At 35.6% G+C, this 23,276-nt stretch overlaps 3 protein-coding genes across 3 annotated transcripts; all 3 read right to left on the bottom strand.

The window, feature by feature from the left end:
- Positions 1-3,720: 3,720 nt before the first annotated feature.
- On the bottom strand, positions 3,721-8,339 carry LOC110895455. Its single transcript, XM_022142774.2, has 5 exons — positions 7,969-8,339; positions 7,839-7,883; positions 7,441-7,701; positions 6,978-7,198; positions 3,721-4,043 (listed from the first exon to the last, which is right to left on the bottom strand). Exons 1-5 carry the CDS (start codon positions 8,186-8,188, stop codon positions 3,903-3,905), a joined length of 888 nt encoding a protein of 295 aa, XP_021998466.1. The 5' UTR covers positions 8,189-8,339; the 3' UTR covers positions 3,721-3,902.
- An 11,715-nt stretch (positions 8,340-20,054) lies between these two features.
- On the bottom strand, positions 20,055-21,176 carry LOC110893186 (protein FAR1-RELATED SEQUENCE 5-like). The gene is made up of 2 exons (XM_022140305.2): positions 20,817-21,176; positions 20,055-20,723 (listed from the first exon to the last, which is right to left on the bottom strand). Exons 1-2 carry the CDS (start codon positions 21,174-21,176, stop codon positions 20,055-20,057), a joined length of 1,029 nt encoding a protein of 342 aa, XP_021995997.2.
- A 459-nt stretch (positions 21,177-21,635) lies between these two features.
- On the bottom strand, positions 21,636-23,072 carry LOC118485073 (protein FAR1-RELATED SEQUENCE 5-like). Its single transcript, XM_035981314.1, has 4 exons — positions 22,955-23,072; positions 22,771-22,866; positions 21,874-22,510; positions 21,636-21,645 (listed from the first exon to the last, which is right to left on the bottom strand). Exons 1-4 carry the CDS (start codon positions 23,070-23,072, stop codon positions 21,636-21,638), a joined length of 861 nt encoding a protein of 286 aa, XP_035837207.1.
- Between the last annotated feature and the right edge of the window lie 204 nt (positions 23,073-23,276).

The following is a 23,276-nucleotide window of genomic DNA, read 5'->3' as shown; positions in this document are numbered from 1 at the left end:
TTTTTACAGTTTTGGCCCCTGGAGTTGTATTATTAGTTTTTTGACCTTTTTAACCTTTCTAACTTGTCATTTAAGTTATGTGAATGGTATCAAAGCATGTATAACTTAGATTTTGTATCGGAAATGTTGTGTATATCATTTTGCATTAACGTACAATACCGATACACGTAAATAAGAAATAGTATTTTAAAAAATACGAAAATGATCAAAGGTTAGAAAACTTGAAATGTTGCTATGGTTACACAAGTCAACAGTCATGTCAACCAAAGTCAAAGACTGAAGACTAGAAGACCAAGTTAACAAGTCAAAGATAGAAATTCTAGAATTCCAGAAGTGCTGGTCTACAACCACTAGTTTTGTGAAATCTAGATGTTCACACTAACCCACATCAGAAGTAGTCGTTCAATGCAACAGTGTAACGATCCAGCAGTTTTCATAGCTGCTGGCAATTAAATCATTTAATGAAGCTGTTAAGGGTCGCTTTCATGATGACGTCACCAGCAGTTCACTCCTCCTATATATAGTTCTTCATTGTAATTGTAATAACCATCACTTAGAGCCTGAGCGCAAAAGAACTAAGTGAGAAAGTGTTCACCTGGTGAGAGGGAGTACAAACTGTACCTTGTGATTGTATTACATCGTATGACTTCAGTGAAATCATTTTGCAATCAATTACAAATCTAGTAGTGTTAGATTAATGTGTTTGTTTATTAGTGTTTGATTGAATTTCCAATTTGATTAACTGTTTTATTTGAAAAACACACCCTACACACACTCTCATATCCAACATCTATAAATTTATTCTAAGTCTTAAAGGAGCACATTACCAAGTGCAAATAGCCCATAAGTTAAACTTATCTTCAATTTATCAATTCTAACCTAACTTATTTGCATCAACCACCACTATAACTTAACCTACTGAGATAACGACGCCACCAACACACCTCGGCCATAGCGACGCTTCCCAACCACCATTCCCCATCTCCCATCACAGCTCTGCATCCTTTATCAGCGCACCAACCACCATCCCCCATCCCCATCGTCGTACCCGCCACTATCACGCATCACCACACTTGTTGTAAACTTTTTAATGTGATATTGTGATTTATATCTACTTCAAAATCTATATTTGGTGTTAAAGTTATGATTTTGATAGTTGTTACATATTTTTAATGAATTTGAAACAAAACAAATTTATTCAAATTCGAAATTAATCGAATTCGATTCAAATTCGAAATTTTAATAGAATTCGAATCAAATATGAATCAGAGGTTTTATTCAAATACTATTTCGAATCGAATTAGCCAGTTTTTAATCGAATTCAAATTCAAACAAAAATAAAAAATATTTGAAAATTTTAATTCGAGTAATTCGAAAATTCGTTATTCAATTCGATAATCACCCCTAGGCCACAAACATACATGTTATCAAAACTATCTCACATTTTTTTATAAATAGAAGATGTTTACCCATTTTAGTTATTCTAATAATATAATATAATGTAATGCTTTCTAAAATTCTTACTATAAGAAATTGTCCCAACAATTGTTTATCTTTCAGGTATTATACCGAGTGGTGGCATGGTACAATACTTAATGAATCGAACTAATACCGATGGAAAGCCCATCGCCAACATGTTTATTTATTTTCTCTTACATTCTAGGAAAATTTTCGCTATAAACGTAGTTGTATTCAAAATAGAGTATTTTGTTTGGTATCGTAAGCTATACGAGTGACTGTGTTATTCCTCTACCATGACGACCTAAACCAATTCTGATCTAACAACATCGATACCGTCATCAGTAATATCATATCGGAATCGATATCAGTATTCTTTTTTCTCTTTCAGTTGTTCCAGCAAGTGTAGATACCATAGTGAAGCGAAACTCAAACTGACTGAGTTTCCGTCGTGTAAGGAGGCCGAACCGATTCTGGCTGAACAATGTTAAAATCGTAATTGTATTCAAAGTAGAACTTTTTATTTGTATCGTACACTATAGCGAGTGCGGGTAGCATACCGGTGCATGACGAACCGAACCACTTCCGACCGAACACCATTAGTACTAACCATTTATTATAATCGTTTTTATGGTTTTCGATCAATGTAATACATGTGTCAATCAGGGCATATCACAATTTGTTTTTTTTTTTTTTGGTTTTCTCTACCGATTGTTGATAGCATACAAATACAGAAATAAACCAAACTAATACTTACTCAATTTCCGATTCAACACAAAAAAATTTCCACTAGAAAGAGTTAAAATTCAGTCAAAAGTTAATTTTATCTCATTTTTGAAGTTAAACAATGTAGCAAACTTATTTTTTAGAAAAGACTGTTTTCGTTGATTTATACCTTTTTGTTAATTTGATCCTTATAATTCAAATTTCGAATGAATAAGGCCAAAAGAACGAAACACCCAACTTGACAGTTGCATGACCATTTTAACCATAAATATATACTGCTTTCTTAAAATTTGATTTTTAACAATTTTATGTTACTAAATGTTATCTTTATATTAAAAGTGCATGCCTGTTAATTGAACCAAACACTTTTCTTAATACAATATCAAATCCTTAATTTAAAATTAAGAATACTGTAGGGTGTTTAGCGTTGAGTTTTGAAAATAGATTATGCGTTTTAAATAATCAGAATAAGATAATTAGCTTTAAAAAAAACGTGCTGCCAGAAAGATAGTGTTAGAATTTGATTATGTTGTTTGATATCACAATAATCACATAATCAACTATTTGAGTGTTTGGCAAATATATATATTTTGATATCTACAAAACGTAAAAAATCAATTTTTGGATTATTACGTTTTTCTGCAATAAGGGGTGACCTACTTTTGGATTATCACGTTTTGGTCTTTACAAAACGTAAAAAATCAGTTTTTATTAATTTTTTTACCAAACACTCAAAATAGATTTTTTTTTTTTTTTGCGATTTCAAAACACAATAATAAAAAAATCAGGTTGAAAAAGCAATCTCAAACACACCCTATATAAAGAAACTAGTTTGTAGACCTGCGTATTACATAGATTTTAGGATTTACATTTATAATGTGAAAACCAATTTACATAAATGAATTATTCTTATTAAATCAAACAATATAAAATCAATACACGGTATATTAATCTCTAAACATTTCTTTATACACGACATTTGTAGTTTTGTTTGTAATTTGACCATCTTTATCAAGTATCAATAGCTTAAGGATACTTTTACTTTTTACTCTAGACAATGCCACATATAGTTGGCCATGCGAAAGTTCTTTTAGAAACCAACCAACCTTACAAAGCAATTGTTCTGGACTTTTAGTAAATATTACTTTTAAATAAGATATGTGCCTAACGCAATCACCATCGTTACCGATAGGGTTCTTCGCTGTAAGAAACAATTAACTGGTAAATCCAGACAAAATTTCAAACATACAATAACAATACATATGCTATAAATATGTTTGTGATTACAGATTATATGTAATCACATATATCATGATAGTAGTGATGAATCTGAGAATAATGTCTTCGTAAAGAATACAAAACCATCATGTTAACAATTTAAGATGTCCAAACATTCATGACTTACCATGATATAGTGTCCATTAAAGCAATATAAGTACCAAATCGATTAAAAATATACAATAAAAATACTGATAACTATTTAATTATATTGACACTTATAAAACCCACAATTTCGGAAAAAAATATGGTGTTAAATAAATGAAAACAGAATAATAAAATTTTCTCAAAATATACTAAAACAAAATTTATTACAATTTTCATTAGGCTATGGAAAATCATAACACTATGATGACGGTACCGATACAGTCGATCAAACCTCACATCCATACCATTCTTTCATCACACATTAATTATTTCCTTAAATACTAATTAAAATTCTAATAACTTTTTTTATTTTTTCTTGGCCAGAAATTCTTCAAGGACAAGCATCCACTCTTTTGCTTGCACATGCAACCATATCTCTTCCTTTCATCTCCATCATCTTCTTTTGTTTGTTCTTCTCCCCCCACATCTTCTTCCTGTACATGAAAGGTACAACTCAATATATTCACATGCTTTTCATTTGGCCGAAATATTTATCTTAAATATATAAACCACAAGTTGTTACCACATTATATGTCTGAATTATTTGTTATAATATGTTGAATTTACATAGTTATAACTTTATAAATATTATTAAGGAGTTAATTACATAGTTAGTCTTTGTGGTTTGCACAAAGTAACATACTTTGGTACTAGTACCAAAGTATGTTACTTTGTGCAAACCACAGGAACTAACTATGTTAATACCCTAGAAGTTAATACTTCCAAACGTTACAAAATGAAAAGTTAATACCCTAGAAGATAATTTTAAACTGTCAATACCTAAGTATGTTATTTTGTGCAAACCAAAGGGACTAACTATGTAATTAACTCTATTATTAAGTTAATAAGTATGTAAACATATAATACATAAAATGGAAGATGCCTAAAAATAGAAAACAAACTACAAAAATCATTCAAATTAAGCGAAATATATTAGAAAGAGTTCAATCGAAGATGAAGGTGGTACCGAGACAGCTATTAATAGTGGGAAATATCAACATTTGATGTTGATATTGGCCAATATCATACAACTAGATTTTAAGAATATATATATATATATATATAAATATATATATATATATATATATATATATATATATATATATATATATATATATATATATATATATTAGGTTTAAGAGTGAATACTGGTGTAGCTTGCGAACTGAGTGAACTAATCCTGGCCATACACATGTGTAGATCAATGGTCAGGATTAGATGTTGAAATACACTAAGGTATTTTACGATTTGATGATGAGATCCTAGCCATACACGTGTGTAGATCAATGGCCAGGATTTGTTCACTCAGTTTGCAAATACACTAGTGTTCACTCTAGAACTCCACCCATATATATATATATATATATATATATATATATATATATATATATATATATATATATATATATATATATATAGGGAGGGGCTCATGCGAGAACCATCCTTATTGTGAGAACCTTGAGAACCAATGTGAACACAACCTAAAATAGCTAAAAAAACATAACCCCCACCCCCCCCCCCCAAAAAAAAAAAAAAAAAAAAACCTAAACCCCCCTCCCCCACCCCCCAAAAACCTAAACCCCCCCCCCCCCCACCCTCAAGCTAAAATGCTAAAAACTAAACCCCAAAAAACTTTAAAAAATCTAAAAAAATCTAAAAAAAATCTAAAAATTTTTTTTTTGAATTTTTTTAATATTTTTCATGTTAAAATCGCTACTTTTAGAAGCCAAAAAATTTTTGGCTTCGAAAAGTAGCGATTTTTTTATAAAAAATATTAAAAATTTCAAAAAAAAAATTTTTGTGTGATTTTTAGCTATTTTTAGGCATTTTTTGTGTGTTCACATTGGTTCCCGCGGTTCTCACAATAAGAGGTGGTTCTCGCATGATCTTCTCTCTCTCTCTCTCTCTCTCTCTCTCTCTCTCTATATATATATATATATATATATATATATATATATATATATATATATATATATATATATATATATATATATATATATATATATATATATATATATATATATATATATCAATCGGCTTGAGCAAATTTACGAGAAGGTTAATATTTTAAGAAAAAGTAAGATGTAAGCTATAAAAAGCAATGATAAGTGAAAGTGAAAAGAGGGAGAAAAGATGCCATAACGTTTAACTATCTTCTGAATTCTTGATTGAACCCTTTTGTTTCATGTATTGTTCTTCTTCCCCAAAGTATGTCATATCTAGGTCTACTTTTCATAAAGCTGTTTCCATACATAAAAATAAAACTTTTATCGTTTTTATTTATAAACCCCATTCTAAAATAAGACTATACGATCAATTGAGATTTACTTGATATAGCTTGAGTTTTTATTTTTTGTTTCTTAACTCACCATATAACACGTAGGTTTGTTGTATAAATAGCATAGAAATTAAGACAATAATGAAAACATTATATTATATTATAATATAGTATATCATTGATATTAGTTAAATACAGGTAATTTTTAAAACTACAGTTAATACAATATGTAACTAAGTTTTGTTTCTTTTTTATAAACAACAAAGCAAACGATGCAAAAAAAAAAAAAAAAAAAAAAAAAAAAAAAAAAAAAAACTAGCAAGGGGCTAGACAAGATATGTAATCAAGTATTAACTTTTGTGTTATAAAGTGAGTGAATGTTTGGATATGTGTAATAAATTTATTAATTAAGTGTTGGATGAAAAAAATGATAAACAGTTTTAAAGGTTCATATTTTTACACAAATTAATAAAAATAAATATGTATTTTAAATAATAGCATTATAATATAATAACAATGATAGTAATAACAAAACTTTTCAAGCTGTTGAATGTACCACACTGCAGAAACTTACCATGCATGATTCCTTTCGAGTTTACCCTCTAGATTTTAAAAATAATGGGTCCTACAAATTTTTATTTTGTTTTCTTCTACAATAACAATTTATTTTTGTTCTTAATTTACAAATGATGAATACCTAGTTTATGATATTTTACAAGTTCGATATGTTTGATAAGTTTTAATTCAATTTTTGTAATACTAATGCAACAATAATCAATTAAACATGAATTGACACTTTAAAATATTCACTAATATATCCAACCAATTAAACATGAATTGACACTTTAAAATATTCACTAATACATCCAACATTCAATTCATACAAAAAAAAAAGAAGAAAATAAAGAATACTACACGTTGCTATCAACCATATGAGTTCAAAATCAACAATAATTTTCATAAATAATATTCGAAACCTTAGAAAATTTGAATTCAAACTACATCATTCATTTCACTAGCAACTTTGAATCCATATATTTTTTAAAATTGCATATAGACAAAAACATAACAATTAAGTTCTGTAATGTACCTTGAATTCCATTTTTGATTTTGAATCTGATTCTGACTTGGAGCTTGAAGTCGAAGAATCCAAGTTCAAATCGAACTTGATCGACCTCTCTTGAATCGAAGGCGTAGAAGCGGGGCTCAGGCTACCTTCGCTTACGCTGCTCTGAATTCCGACGTCCCGTTTCATCATCATCGTAGTCACTAACCTCCCTTCAACCTTATTTTCCTTGGCCTCATGTTCATCTATTATTTCCCCATGAACAACTTTATTTAAGCAACATAAACATAAAACCAAAAATCGACATTTTATTCGAAAAATATATTCATAAACTTTTTTTTTGGTTTGTAACATTTTTATTAAAAAGCCAAAATAACAAATTACAAAAAATGGCAGGTAAACGGGCAACAAGCTGCGTCACAACCCCCTTTTGAATTGCAAAACTGATCCTAGTAAAAACAAAAACAAGTATGTTTGAACTTATAACCTTGAATTGGATGAATATTAGCAAGTTTTTGAGGTTGGATTCTTGAAGAATGATGAATTAAAGGTGCGGACATGGTCATTCTATTGGTTATGTTTCGGAATGATCGACCATTCATCAGTGTTTTCGCCGATAAACACTCCATTGGAACTTCACCGGAGAGCGGATTGCATATATATCTTTCCGCTTCATTCCATTTCGAGTTCAGCGTTAATCCATCTGGTGACAAGTACTCCCATGTGTTTATTGATCTCAATTGCAATGCTACATGTTTTTAAAAAACAAATCAATTATGCATTATGGCACACATATATATGTATATATATACTTGTTTATAAAACAAGTTAGTCGTTGTTATCGCGCTTATATAAATCGATTTGATTCCAAAGAAAGACCTCCACCTTTGAGCGCGCTGGTGAATGAGTAGGTAGATGGGTCGATTTCGTCTGCATAGAGGAAATTCAATGATCAGTGATCAAGTAAACTCTGGTTCACTTAGAAATATTAATAAAACAAGTGGTTGCACTTTACCTTTCAAGGTGTATCCGGGTGAGGATGCAGTGCTCGAAATGGTGAAGTTGTAGCGAAACGACTTGGATGCCTCGTCTCGAAAACTTGTAATATGAGAAGCTGAGAATCGTCTTGACATGGTGTTATCGCGGCTAATCATTCGGGCTTTGACACCCCAATCTTTCAAATCTTGATCTTGTTTTCTTTGAGAATTCAAAGAATAATTGGTTTCCATGAGCATGGGAGCTGAGGAGAAAAGGTTGGGATTGTGTAAGGTTATTATGTACCTCAAATGAGATAAAGGCTCATTTTATAAGTGACAAGGTGACATTTATTTGAATCTTAGTCGGATATCGATGATGGCATAAGAAGCCCAAAATCATTAATTCATCTCTGTCATGAATAGTATTAAATTATTTTTATATGTAAAGCTATAATTCAATATCAATATAATCTCATTGACTTGTGTTGTTGTTTTTTTTTTTTTTTTTAATTTAATGTAATAAATATGACAAACGACTAGAATATCTATTTATTTTTAAAAACTATAAGTAAATTAATATTTAGAATTATTCATTTGTTTACTGTTATAATATAATTTAATATCAGTATAAGCAAAAAGACTCGCTTTGTTTTTTCTACTATATTTAATTAATGTAATAACATGGAAATTATAGATCTGGAATATTTTCTATTTTCTAAAATATAAGTAAAATGATATTAAATATAAAGTTTTGAAAGTAACAATCTAATCTAATATGAGATGAAATAATATTGAAGGCATCACCAAGTACTCTTGTCCTCCGTCACAAGTTGACCGCACTTGGTTTCGCCAAATTTGCTCAACTGATAATCAACGCTCAATGAAAATGCATATCTCTCATGCGTAAGAAACTAATAATTTAATTTGTAGCACGGACGATACTTTTGTTTTTTGTTTGGTTACAAATTTGTTTCAACTGATCATTTAATTTTGTTAGATTTGTTGGGATTTGTGACCTAAAAACCATCAAAAATTTTGGTATAAATAATTCTAAACTTGGAATATATACACACATATATATATATATATATATATATATATATATATATATATATATACATATAGATAGATAGAAACGGGATTGGGAGAAAACACTCAAAAGTATGAGAACAGTAAAAACGCTTCCAGGCCCAACACGTGTCACCCGGCTTACAGAAGGGCGGGTGGGTTTTTTTGTCCTTTCATCTTCTGCTTTTCAAGTTCCGCTTTTCCCGATATTGTTTTAATTTTTGGTTTTTAAGATTTTTGGCGTTAACCAAATTCAATAATTTATGGCGTTTTAATGGTTTCATTGTATCAACATTTTGGCGTTTATTCACATCGTATGCCATTGGAACCCAGAGGCAGGAAATCTATTTGAATGACGTTTTTCAAGGGGTTTTAAACAAGATGGCCGATTGTTCTAATATTTTTTATAAACATTTTGGCGTTTGGGTTATCTGCGTTTTACAATTGTTGGATTATATTTCAGCCACAGTAAAAAAAAAATACAAGCGAAGAAAATAAATTAAAAATCCTAATCGAATCTCTCTTCACAATATTCACTGCCATCAGTCTCTCTGTTCTTTAATAGTACAAGAACTGACACCAAAATATGGCGTTTTATGTAAAACTTAACAAACCCATCGGTTTGATTATTTTCCCTGCCCGTCTGTTGAAGTGGTTTTTTTTGTGGATGTTTGGGGACATAGATCTATGACGTGTGGGTGGGTTTTTCGCTTTTTCTTCATGTTGATCTTCATCTTTATCATCATCCCACTCTTCAGTGTCATTGATCTCTTCTCCTCATCCAAGTCTTCTTCAAGAACAAAAAGTACAAAATGCCATATGACTGGCATTAGATGATTTGATGGTTTTGATTAAATGACTATATTACCCTTTTGGTTGTCATTATCTGATTCGTGGAGGGTGGTTCTCGCAGTTCTCGCAACTAGGGTTGGTTTTCATTTTAGCGCCCCCCATATATATATATATATATATATATAGGGAGAAGATCATGCGAGAACCACCTCTTATTGTGAGAACCGCGAGAACCAATGTGAACACACCAAAAATGCCTAAAAATAGCTAAAAATCACATAAAATTTTTTTTTTGATTTTTTTAATATTTTTTAGGTTAAAATCGCTACTTTTCGAATCAAAAAAAAAAAAAAAATTTTTTTTAATTTTTTTTTTTAAAAAAAACAAAATTTTTTTTTTTGCTTCGAAAAGTAGCGATTTTAACCTAAAAAATATTAAAAAAATCAAAAAAAATTTTTTAGATTTTTTTTTTGATTTTTTTAGATTTTTTTAGATTTTTTTTAGATTTTTTTAGGTTTTTTGGGGGTTTAGTTTTTAGCATTTTAGCTTGGGTGGGGGGGGGGGGGGGTTAGGTTTTTGGGGGGTGGGGGAGGGGGGTTTAGGTTTTTTTGGGGGGGGGGTGGGGGTTAGGTTTTTTTTAGTTTTTTTTAGGTTTTTTTAGCTTGGGGGGGTTTAGGTTTTTGGGGGGGGGGGGGGGGGTTAGGTTTTTTTTTGGGGGGGGGGGGGGTTAGGTTTTTGGGGGGGGGGGGTGAGGGTTAGTTTTTTTTAGGTTTTTTAGGTTTTTTTTAGGTTTTTTTAGCTTGGGGGGGGGTTAGGTTTTTTTTGGGTGGGGGGGGGGGTGGGGGGTTTAGGTTTTTGGGGGGGGGGGGTTGGGGGTTAGGTTTTTTTAGGTTTTTTTTAGGTTTTTTAGCTATTTTAGTTTGTGTTCACATTGGTTCTCAAGGTTCTCACAATAAGGGTGGTTCTCGTATGAGCTCCTCCCTATATATATATATAGGACAAAGATCCGTTAGGAACCACCCTTTATTGCGAGAACCAGTGTGAACACAAACAGTAATACCTAAAAAATCTAAAAAACACCCAAATTTTTTTTTTATTTTTTTACTATGTTTTATATAAAAATCGCTACTTTTAGTATCAAAAAAAAATTTTTTTTTTAAATTTTTTTTTTAAAATAAAAATTTTTTTTTTTGGCTACTAAAAGTAGCGATTTGAACATAAAAAATAGTAAAAAAATAAAAAAAAAATTTAGATTTTTTTTTTATTTTTTTTTGATTTTTTTAGATTTTTTAGGTTTTTTGGGGGTTTAGTTTTTAGCATTTTAGCTTGGGGGGGTTAGGGGGATATGTGTGTGTATATATATATATATATATATATATATATATATATATATATATATATATATATATATATATATAGGGCTTGGTTATATAAGAAACCCTATCTTTTTAAGAAAACTAAGGAAACCCATTGTGAACCATTGATTAGCTTACATCAAACTTGATCAATGGCTATGATTATTTTGGTATGAATAAAATTAAAAAGAAATAAAAAGTACTGCCATTTAGTACCATCGAAGGGCATTTTCGGAAGGCAACATACACATTGGAAAACAAAAAGCACTGCCATGCAGTAGCCGTCTAATCAACAACTCCAAAGACAATTCAAAAAATTTTCTTCTTGACCATTATACTCATTTATCATCTGTTCATGTTTCTCTCTCGTCCAAAAAGAAACATTGAGAAGCTACTTCCGGAACCCTAACACAGAAGCCGATAGTGTCCAGCTTGGAGAATGAGGAAGTCGTTCATAATCTTGTCGTCGTCGGTGAAGCTGAAACGATTAAGGAAGATTCAGACTTCAATTAAAAGGTTAGTTTGTTTTAATCGGTCATGTAAAAGGTGGTTTTGTTCAACCGATTTATCGGAAAATGGCAACTGAGTTTGTTTTCTTTTATATATGTAGGACTTCGAAACACAGGTTAGGGCAAAAAAGGTCTGAGAGCCCTAGCGTTGTGATTATATCCGACGAACCCAAGCGAGGACCTTCCAAACAACAATCTGACTTTGGTCCGACCCAACGGGAGTTAGGTTAGAATTTTTATGTCTCTGAACACTTAACATAGTTCAAGGTGACCTGTATATGGATAGTGTGTTGGATAAGAAATTGTGCATAACAGTATTTTGTTGGATGCCTTGCAGTGTATGATGATACCGACAGTGTGTCACCAAGCCATGGGAAAAGACGGAAAACAGGTAACGGTTAACCAGTAATATTGTTTATAATATGTATAATGTCTTGTTGGGCTAATCGTTTTCGTTACGAATCTATCGGTGCTAAATGAAGGTAATGTGGAAAGCAAACGGGGACATAACAAAAAGCACAGTGGTAAGTTCCTTTTGTTATAATATTGGCTAATTGCGTATCCAGTTAAATCTGAGTAAACATGTTTGAAACTGTAGGGAAGATCAGCATTGTCGGGGATAGTTATGGGTGTGGAAGCAAAAGAAAACGTGGTTAGTTAAATATTGATGGCTTTGATTAACATGTGTTAATTGGGCATGACCTTGAAAATTCACTAACATGTGATAATCAGCAGGGGAAAGAAACAGCGCCGATGATAATTCTGGCAATGTAATGCGAAAAAACCGTGGTTAGTTATTTTTTAAGCCCTTCAAAAATTTGGATGTTACGAATGAAAAATTGTTACATGTTGTCATCGGTGGTTGTAAAGTAGACTAATTGTTTGGGTTGTTGTTGTTTCGTATAAAATGTTATTTCAGTACGTAGGGCAGAAGTGACGGATACATCGAAGGGTGGTACGTTAAGGACCAAAAAGAAGAAGGGTTCGGAGGACAATGGGAAAGATAAAGCAGGGAAACCAAAGGTAGTTGGTAACAAACCGGAAAAGGTTCAGAAAGCCCGTAAGCGAGCAAAAAAGGATGAATTTCCAGGCATAAGGACAAGATCTGCACCACTGCAGTTTTATAAGTGTGTACGGGCATTGACAGAACAACAACGTGACGCAGTCAGGCAAATGGGCTTTGGTCGTTTGCTAACTTTCAGCGTTGATGGTTTGCCGGCTAAGTTAGGTTATTTTGTTGTGGACAATTTTAATCCCGATAAGATGGTGATATGTACGCCTGCCGGTGATATCAAGGTGAACAGGAAAGTGATACATAAGTTATTAGGGATTCCGACTGGTGGACAAAAGTTTAGTTCGATTGGTAAGCTGCCGATGCTTACTGATGCCATTGCGGATTGGAGGGCGAGATACCCGGGGGTAATGGTGCCTCAGACAAAGATGGTGAAAATGATAGATGAGTCCGATGGCGAAGACAGTTTTGATTTCAGGATGGATTTTGTAATGTGTTTTGTGGCAGTGCTGGTTGATTGTCATAAACAAAGTTGTTTACGGGAAGAAATCTTAGAGTATCTGGATGAAGAAATGGAGTTTGCAACAATAGACTGGTGTGACCTTGTTGTAGAAAAGCTGAGAACTTGCAAAGATACCTGGAATCGGCTTGACCCACAAAGTTTCTTCGTCGGTCCTCTAACGATTCTCATGGTAATTGTACTTTTAATTATTTTAGATAATTAACATGTGTTAGAATAGTTGATTATTTCCGGGCTGAACGGATAGTTGTTTCTTGTAGTTGTTGTACGTTGATAGCATTGAGTGCACGGGGATGGAGGTAGACAGTGCGGTGTGTCCTTTAGCTTTTTGGAACTTGAAAAGACTGAGAGAGAGAGAAAGGCTTGAAATCCTTGCTGGTGGGTTTGGACTAGGACGGTTTAAAGGATTAACACGTCCCAGAAACTATAACGTGGAACACTGGGCAAGTAAATAGGTAAAGTTATATGCTCTAACATGTGTTTTTTACAATTAGTATATATTCTTATTATGAAAATGTTGGAAAACTGTTTTGAACAGGAGAGGTTGACGATAGTACGACAGTTAATAAATGTGACAAAGAAGAACAAAGTCAAAATTGAGGGTATATTAGAATCGCTATTGGTGGAGAGCAATGAAGACGAAGAAGTACAAACGTTGAAGGCAACGTTTGAAAGTATGTTTGAGAAGAAAGTTAGTGAAAGTGAGGATCACGATAACGCGGTAGATTTAGCGTCACACAAGATCAATTCGGTCTTGGGAGATTTGAGAAATGATGAAAGGTTTCACATCAACGAAGGAGAGAACGCTGGTTAGTAACTGTTATTCTTTGTGTTATTTAGTTTAATAATTTGGAATCCATTTATCGTTGTACAAACGATTTCGTGGGGGATGGCATGGACGACGATTTTTCAGATGGGTCACCAATAGCGAGCTTGTACAGGAAGTCGCTTATCCGGCAAAACAAGAAAATCAGTAAAAGTAGATTGAAAGCAGTAGGATCTTCAGCAATAGACTTTGATGCCCAAGAAGGTGTGCTGACAATGTTTATGAAATGAACACGGAACCACGTGTTAAATGTTATACCTGTTGTGTTGGTTATCATTCTTAAAGTGATCACTGTAACACATTTGACGGTGTGGCAACCTGAGTTGATTGACATATTTTTTTTGGGGTTGCAGCTGATGTTGGGGGCCAATCAATCATAGATGATGGTGGAGAAGACTATGCTGAAAAGATGGAAGATGGTGGAAAGTCGGGTCAGGTGAGGAGATCTGCAAGGCTCGGGAAGTTAAAGCATGTTAGTGAGACAGAAGAAGGGTTTGTGACCCCAAAAAGAAGAAAGACAAGTATGAAGTTTGGTGGACAATACACGTATGGTGGCAAAGAAAAAGGTAAAGTGTTACATGTATTACCATTTTAAGAGTACGTTTATAGCGCGAAAAGAGTTTATGTACCTTTACTATATGTTATGGAATGAAATGTTTAGTCTAACACATGTTAAAGTGATAATTATCGTATAGAATAACCGTCTGTTGTGGTTGCACCAGATGGTGCAGGGGAATCAAGCGTAGTTGCTGATGGAACTGAGTGTACCGGAGAGCTGGAAGAAGGTGGTATGTCGTTGCGGGTAAGGAGATCTCCCCGTCTGAAAAAGTTAAAGGATGCTCCTGAAATGAAAGCAAGCTATGTGGTTCCGAGTTGCCCGAAGACAAATATAAAGATTGATCGGGAAAAAACGGATGATGGCACCGAATCAGGTAAGCTGTAACATGTGTTACCAGTTTAATCATACATTTAGATTTAGAAGTAAACGCGTAGTTTGTTGCTCGTTAAAATTTATTACCCTCTAATATGCGTACGTGTCTGAAACCCATTTAATATTTCTGTGATGTTATAGGGTTCAACAAGACTAAGAAGCAACTGGAAGAGAGAGAACTGGGGTTTAGTGAATTTGGGCAAAAAACAAATGAAGTCGTCGAAGGTGATAAGAGTGTTCATGATGCTGGTAATTCAAGTGGAGGTGACTGTAGTATTGGTGGTGCCGAAGAAAATAAAGGAGCAGGAAGCGTGGATAAAAGTGATGCTGAAGAAGTGCATAAGCCGCTGGGTTTAATGCGTGCAATACTGCGTATTAAAGCAGCAGAAGTGCATGGTGCACGTGGTAGTTCCCGTACCCTTTCAGAATGTCTGACTTTAAAAGTGTGCTGTATTACTTTATTTGTTTTAACATGGGGCATCTTGTTTTGACAGATTACCGTGGTTCGGACATGCAGTTTGTTAGTAAAGATGAACATAGAGTGGATACAGACAATAAAGTGGCTGCGAATGACAATGATCACCAGAACACCGATCTAGAAGCGAATGACGCAAAAAACGATGAGATTCACGAAGCACGGTTTGTTTGTGATCAAGAGGTGGCCAAAATGGTCGAGATGGAGGTTAAGGATAGCAAACAGGTTGAAGGGAATGAGAATGAAGGTAATCTGCGAAAACCGTTTTATTTGTTTAGCCATGTCTAATTTATTCGAAAAATGTTTATGCAACTACAGATAGTAAGATTGAGAATGAAGTTAGGGCTGCATCTGATGGAAGAAAAGAAGAGAGTGGTGGCGTCGTGTTTGCATCTGTGGAAAGTGCTGTTAATGATAAGGACGAACATGTGGTTCTGGATGGCAAAGGCAAGGGGGTTGTTGATGAGTGTGACCGTGATTTTAACGGTAATTATTTATGCAGCTTCTGGTACTAAGTTGTGCATGAGATTTGATAAGATTGTTTTATTCAGCTGAAGAAGGTAAGATTGAGCATGATGGGATGCATGCAACTGATGTAAATATGCAAGGGTGCAGTAGCGCGGTGGTAGACTCTGTCACATGCGCAGGTTTCGATAAGGCCCAGGATGTCGAGGGAAAAGGGAAAGCGGCTGAAGAGGTGTGGCCTGCGGAAAAGAACGGTAAAGACTTTCATGCTCTAACATGTGTTAACTGCTTCCCTACCTGTATCATATAGTGAGTTAACATGTGTTAATCATATACACAGTGTGCGAAGGCGATACGGTTTTTGATGAACGGAATTTAGATGGCCCCAATTGGAGTCTTGGAATGACACAAATTGGGGGTGAATTGGACGTGTCACAGGACCTCGGTACGATAGAGCATTAAAAAAACTTAGTATTGATGGGTTAGTAGGAGTCATATATAATATACTTATTTGCATTAAACGTGCAGGTTGCACAAGTGGGAAGATGGATGATATTGCTCGGACAGAAACAGTGCTGGAGCATTCAGGTGAGCTGAAACACATTCATTTACTGTGAAAAGTGTTGTATTCTTTACTGCGTTACGTGAGTTATTTATTTTATATGTGTTAGGCGATATGGAGGCTACCACAGACTTGAGTATGGTTATAATGGTAGAAACAGTTAGCTCCTATGACCCGGCAATTGCAATCCACAAAGGGCAAACTGGTCTGGAATTTTGTGGGGGTGATATGAATGAGGTGGAGGACAATATTCCGCTTGCAAACCATGTGCGTATGTTGGCTGAGTTGGGGGCCCAAAAAAGGAAGCTCCCTTTCAGAGAGAAAGTGGCAGCGGAACCAAACAGATCACCTTACTATATAAGGTCTGTTGACATGGGTCAGCCAATAACTAAGAAAGAGGTAAATCTGTGGGAGTATATATACGCTGATGAAAGCCCATTGCACCTTTTAAATGGGCATTCTCGTAGGAAGCGGGCAATGGAGGCAAACGTGTAAGTAGAACTGCAACGTGGTTTATTGTTTTATAATAATAGGGTAAACCATCAACCAAGTTCCACACTAGATAATTCGTTATATTTTGATTTTTTCCGCAGGAGGGAACAGGGTTTGTCGTCGGTGGTTGATGTAGATAGTCCGATACACATGGTTGTGTAAGTAGGGGGTCACCGTACCAAAATTTAGTAAAATAATAAATAACATGTGTTAAAGTATGCAATTTAATGTATAATTTGTACATCTGACAGCAGGGAGTTGCTGTTTAGAAGCCCTACCCATGTAGAAGCGTCTCGGGCTATGTTCAAGAGTTTAAACGTTGGTAATGAGGTCTCAGATGGTATTATCGACTGTTGGGCGGAGGTGCTAAACTTCCAATAGAAACGGAAATCACGGGAGGCTTACAGTAGGCAATTCTTTGGTACTAAAGTTGTGGTGAGTGTCATGTATATAGAGATTACATTGTGGTGACTTTTTTGACCTTATTAATTTCTCTGTTGTGCTTAAAGTTTCCGTGGATGCTAACATCTGAGGAAGGCGGAGTCGAGGCGCGGATGCACAAGTTTCGGCTTGGAATAAAAGGTGCGGTTAACAGCGGTGAAAATGTTCCTGACTTTCGAAATCAAGACATTGTTTTCTTCCCGATATTGGAGCACAAACACTTTTACTTGCTAGTGTTTGAGTTACGCGACCCCGGGATTTATGTCGTTGATAATGACAAAGCCCGACAAGGTCAGTTGATAGAAGATAGTGTCTACTACCTACACAAGGACACAGCGTATAAGATCGTAAGTTACTAAACTGACAATTGTTGAACAAATCAGTGCGATAATATTGAGGATCTGCTTTTTTATTGACCATGGTCTGTATATGTGTATTCAGAAAGATATGTTTGTGCAATATCTTCGGGAGGTTGGGAATCCGCGAGCCGATGACATAGAGTACTGCAACATCCAGCGTATGCCGGTTCCTTGGGCGACCACCGCAAACACAACTGATTGTGGAGTCTTCTTGATGCGGCACATGGAGTGCTACATGGGGAAAAACAAAAGTTTTAACTGTGGGTTCAGCATGAATGGGGCGAGGAAGATGGCGGAGGTGCGAAAGTTGAGAAAGAGGTATGCTGCGCACATCTTATGTTCGGAGGTGAATGTGCTGCTGCCAAAAATCAAGCAGGATTGCCGAATAGAGTAACACGTGTTAGGGGGGTGAAATGGAAGTTACTGTAGCAACATTGTGCATTAATTGCGCCAGCTTTGTTTTTGGAGACATGTAATGTACTTTGATGGATTTGGGGATGTTGCTTTAAACTTATTGCGGGGTGGGTGTTTTGTTGGGTATGGCATGGTCACGATGTCTTTTTGGGGGATAGACTATCTATATACAATCTGATGTTTAGTTAGTTGGTAATTCTATACTCTAAAGAATATTGATGTGTTGTTGGATGTGTTAGAATACTATTAATCTAGTTGATTGACGTAGTTGATAATATTTTATTAGAGGTTGTTTGAAATTATATAAAGGTACGTGTAACATTATAGAAAATGAGAAAATGCTGCTTCCAAGGGGAACACTCTTTCTAAAAATGTAGTACGAATATTGGAAATTGGGGAAAGTTGGTGGCAGAAGACTACAAACATAGGGGTTGGTGTCTATAAAACAACTTTATTGGGAAAAGGAACCATTGCTTTTTGGCACCTTATTGTCACATCAAAGTCAAGTCACAAGGACCTATATTAAATGTACCCAGGGAAAACCTCTATAAGTATTGTAGTGAAGAACCAAAGTCATATTCTGTAATACTTCACCACTTCACTTAACCATAAACTGTTAACGGTTCCAAAGTCTTGTAACGTGATGGACCCGTGTAAAGGTAAGGTTACGGCTACCCAACCAGGCATGGAGAAGCGGATGCAAAAGGGGAAGGAAGCATGTGAGGGCCGGTACGGGGTGTGCTACGAAAGAAAAGTGTCTCGCAAGAATCGAGAAGACGGGAAAACTGGAGTAGCTTCTGGTGACGATGCCTCAGAAAGCGGAACCAAAAATGTAACTGATGTAGCTGGTGTGTCGCAAGAAACGTCACGCCGTAGGGAACACGTTGTTCCAGAAGCTGAAAAGTTGAAGGGGCTACCAGATGAGTTGGTTAGGTTGCTGACGGATCCAGACCATGAATTATGTGGTTGCCCGTTGTGTCCATACTCACCCGAAACAATCCAGTCCTGGTGTTACCATGACCCATGGGAGAGTGAGCGCAGCCCCTCTCCTCTGTACTTTCATGATGAGGAATTTCCCACACCATGATGAAAAGCTTGTTACAAATGGAGGATAACAATGGGTAGTTAGTATGTTGAAAATGGTTGAAGATGTGTTAACCTGATGACCCTATGTTGTAACAAAACGACATACCAATGTCGTTTTGTAGGTATTTTATTATGTGTTTTTTTTTTAATTTTTGTGTAACCTATTAGTAGAATGTGTGTTTAAGTTGGCTAGAGGTGAAGGCTAATTCTATAACCTGACGTGGTTTAATATATATGTTGTTTTTGTGTGGTTAACACAGATTGTTTTGATCCTTTCAAGTGAAAAGACCCAAGCATTATGGGGACTAACATGTGTTAAGCAACTGTTTTATTTTTGTGTGACCTATTAGTAGAATGTGTGTTTAAGTTGGCTAGAGGTGAAGGCTTATTCTATAACCTGACGTGGTTTAATATATATGCTGTTTTTGTGTGGTTAACACAGATTGTTTTGATCCTTTTCAAGTGAAAAGACCCAAGCATTATGGGGACTAACATGTGTTAAGCAGCTGTTTTTATGCCATTGTAAAAAAATAAAACACAAAAACACAGTTATCAAAATGCAGATAATATTAACATAAGCCCATTAATAGCAAACAGAGGTCCCCAAAGATCTTCGGTCCTACAAACACAAAAGTGGCCAAGGCCATAGAGTTTCTTACAATCCTATTTATGGTTAATGGGATCCAAATAGTTCCACCTTCTTACACACGTAACAGAGAAGAGAAGGATGATGTCAAAAGACTATTACATGTGTGTAAGAAGGCCAAAATGAAGAGAGTCTCCCATTACATAGTACTAGAAAACGATAATAGAGATTTTAATCAGAGGGTGAGTCGCCAGTGGCGGTCTGCCTTTGTTGTTCAGCAGCTGCCTTTGCTGCTTTCATTGCAGCCACCTTAAGGCAGTTGCGTGAGTCGTGGTCGTCGACATACAGACCACAACGCTTGCATAAACGAAGCTGCTTTGGAAGTTTTGGTGGTTTTGCCTTTGCCTTCTCACCGGGCCCAGAAATGCGAGTATGAGTACCACATCCTTTATTGCGTGCAACTTCTGGATTAACAACTTCGACTGGAATGTTGATTGGCTGTCCAACTATTTCTTCCATTTGACACTCGTTTGATTCATTTTGAGGTGTAGACAATGGTTGCTTGGAAAGCACATTGATCTTGAAATCCCTGAGTTGGTCAACCAATTTTGCCAACGCATCCTCATCGGTTCTGGCCACATAAACGCATTCAGTAACGAGGTCGAGGATTTCATTCCGCATAATGGACGGTGCGTGTGGGTTGACTCCGTATCGACTGGAAATTGAAAAAACCTGTTTGGGGAGGGCATCTCGACGCCACCTATCGTTTATGTATTGTGGTGGAATCCTTTCAACATTTTTCAATCGATAGACGCAAAAGACATGGCGACACACATATCCGATACGTGTGAAATTCCTACATGAGCAACTCGCGGATTGGTCTACAGTGTTATACGTAACCTGTTTTGAACATAGACAGCAAAAAAGAAAAGCCCTTTAGATCTAACATATGTTAGAGGATTGGTAATAATGAAATTGCCTAACATGTGTTACCTGATAGACGTTTGTGATGTTGTTCCTTTTATCCAAATGAGTGACGTCTATCAGAAGACTGGAATTGCTGGGCTCGGTTTGGTTTGTGATGTAGCATAAAAACTTCCCTTTAATTATCTCTTTTTGAACTTGCGCGAAAACAGCGTTTTTGTAAATGGCGAACGCGTGCTGTTCTATCGCTAAATCAGTATTGCCAGTGAACATTGTGGATGAGGTTTTGTACTCCGATACACGTTGACGATATCGTTGGCTGTCTACCCTATTTTCAAAGCACATCATAAATTGTACAAGGGTGTTTGCGCTTGTTGAGTTGACCTTGAAGGCAGCGTTAGAGCTTTCGTAGCGGGAGGTGGTCTTCATTAAGCAACACATGGGCAGTTCCCTGAAGTAGGCTGGTACCCAGAGATGTTTGATGTTGTACATGTCGTTCAACCAGCTGTGGTCTTGATGCCCAAATGTTTGTAGGAGGTCATTCCAGCGGGACTCAAACGTTTCAGGTTTGATATAAACATTCCAAACCAACCGGTGAATGCAGGACCGAAGATCAGTGTTATCGAGCACGTCGGCAGAGATCTGAAAAAGTTAATAGTTACTAACACGAGTTAGATTAAAACAGTGTGAGAAGACATATAAAATTTGTGTCATGTTGAATAACACATGTTAAGGGCTAACAAATCAAGCTAACCTTGGAGGGTAGTTTTTTCATTATATGCCACATGCATAGACGGTGTCGTGATTCGGTAAAGACCATGGGAACAGCTTGTAGCATGGATGGGTCTTGATCACTGAGCACGAGAGTTGGTTGAGTACCGTGTGCCTTCAAGAAAGCCTTAAGCAACCACACATAAGATTCAATGGACTCGGTTGATATCAAACCCGCTCCAAATGTAACACATTGGAAATGATGATCCATACCAGTGAATGGCATAAAAACCATCTTGTACCTATGAACAAAAAATTGATTTGACGTTAACAATATGTAAAACTTTTTGGGGTTAAGGTTGTATACTTGGGGATCAGGCCTAACATATGTTAATGGGGGGGGGGGGGGGCTAACCTGTTTGTGCTGTAAGTTGCGTCAAACGCGAGGACATCGCCAAAAGCTTTGTAGTTTAGCTTTGAAATCTCATCAGCCCAGAATACAGAAGACAACTTTCCATTTGATACAGTGTAATCAAAGTAGAAGTTGGGTAGGTTGTCAAAACGCTCACGCAGGCGTTCAAGGAAAACTTGTGCGTCGCGTTCACCAATAAAAATTCGCAACTGGTGGCTAAAGTTTTTAAAATCCACCGGAGTCCCATTGACATTGTGATGCCCTCCTTTTAAAGCTACAAGACATCTATAAGCTCTCATTGGTCCGATGCGGTTTAGACTCATATTGTGAATAAATTGTTTCGTGGAGAATGACAGCTTCCATGATATCTTGCCAAGATCACGGTTGTAACTCTCAACAAGTTCATGATTATGAATATCATTGAAACTCAGAACTGTGTATGAATCGTTCGAGATCGAGACTAGCATGCTTGCCTTACAGTCACACCATGTGAAGTTGGTCCTCCGGTGCTTAACAGAAGATTCATCTAGGGTGTCGAAAGTCCTCTTTGGTTGTGGTTTTCCATATTTTGAGCATCGAAGATACTTGTGTGTGGGAATTCCATTCCAGACTTTAGTTTGCCCTTTTTTTACAGAAAAACCTGCTTCAAACGCATAAAGTTCATACATGGAAAGAACATCCGCAAAAGTTGGATAAGATTTCCCACACACTGGTATGAACTTATCAGCGACGTTAGGAATCCAGTAACGGGTTCCCTAAGGGGTATCAAAAACAAAGTATGGATTCGATGGCCCTGCATCATAAAACGTAAAGGTTAGGAATCTGCTATACATGGCATGACAAAAGGTTAGAAATCTGTGATATGAGAATAAAGTGGGCTCCCATTGTGCATTGTACAACCGTCTAACTGGCCGCGTGATGATTCAGCAAACATAGAAGGACCAAGAGATGATCCAGAAACAGCAACAGTCATGGCCTGCATATGCGAATCTTCCCCTGCTACATGTGAACATTATGGAATATGTTTGAACAATGCCATATCTGGGGAAGAAAAAAACAAACTGAGTGTATAGAAAAAACAAACCTTCTACATTATCCATAACCTGGTCATCATTAAACGCGCTGTTCATGAAATTGTTGGATATCACAACATCCGGGGATCTAACAGGGGCTTCAGATGACCGAGAACAATCAACATGCATATAAGTGTATACAGAAGCTTCGAATGGAAAAAGTGAACATGGCCATGCAGTATAGTTTGGATTATTAGATTAAAAAGTTGTAAAAGACAAAAAAAAAACAGAACTTCGAGAACAGTTAAATTACATATATGGACAAACCTGGAGCATTAAATTCCTCATCATTTTGGAAGTCGCTGCAAAAGAACCGGTTGGGGAAAGTATGGA

This window comes from Helianthus annuus, chromosome 12, assembly GCF_002127325.2.
Source record: "Helianthus annuus cultivar XRQ/B chromosome 12, HanXRQr2.0-SUNRISE, whole genome shotgun sequence".
NCBI classification, from domain to species: Eukaryota; Viridiplantae; Streptophyta; class Magnoliopsida; order Asterales; family Asteraceae; genus Helianthus; species Helianthus annuus.
This window is presented reverse-complemented; position numbering and strand designations above follow the sequence as displayed.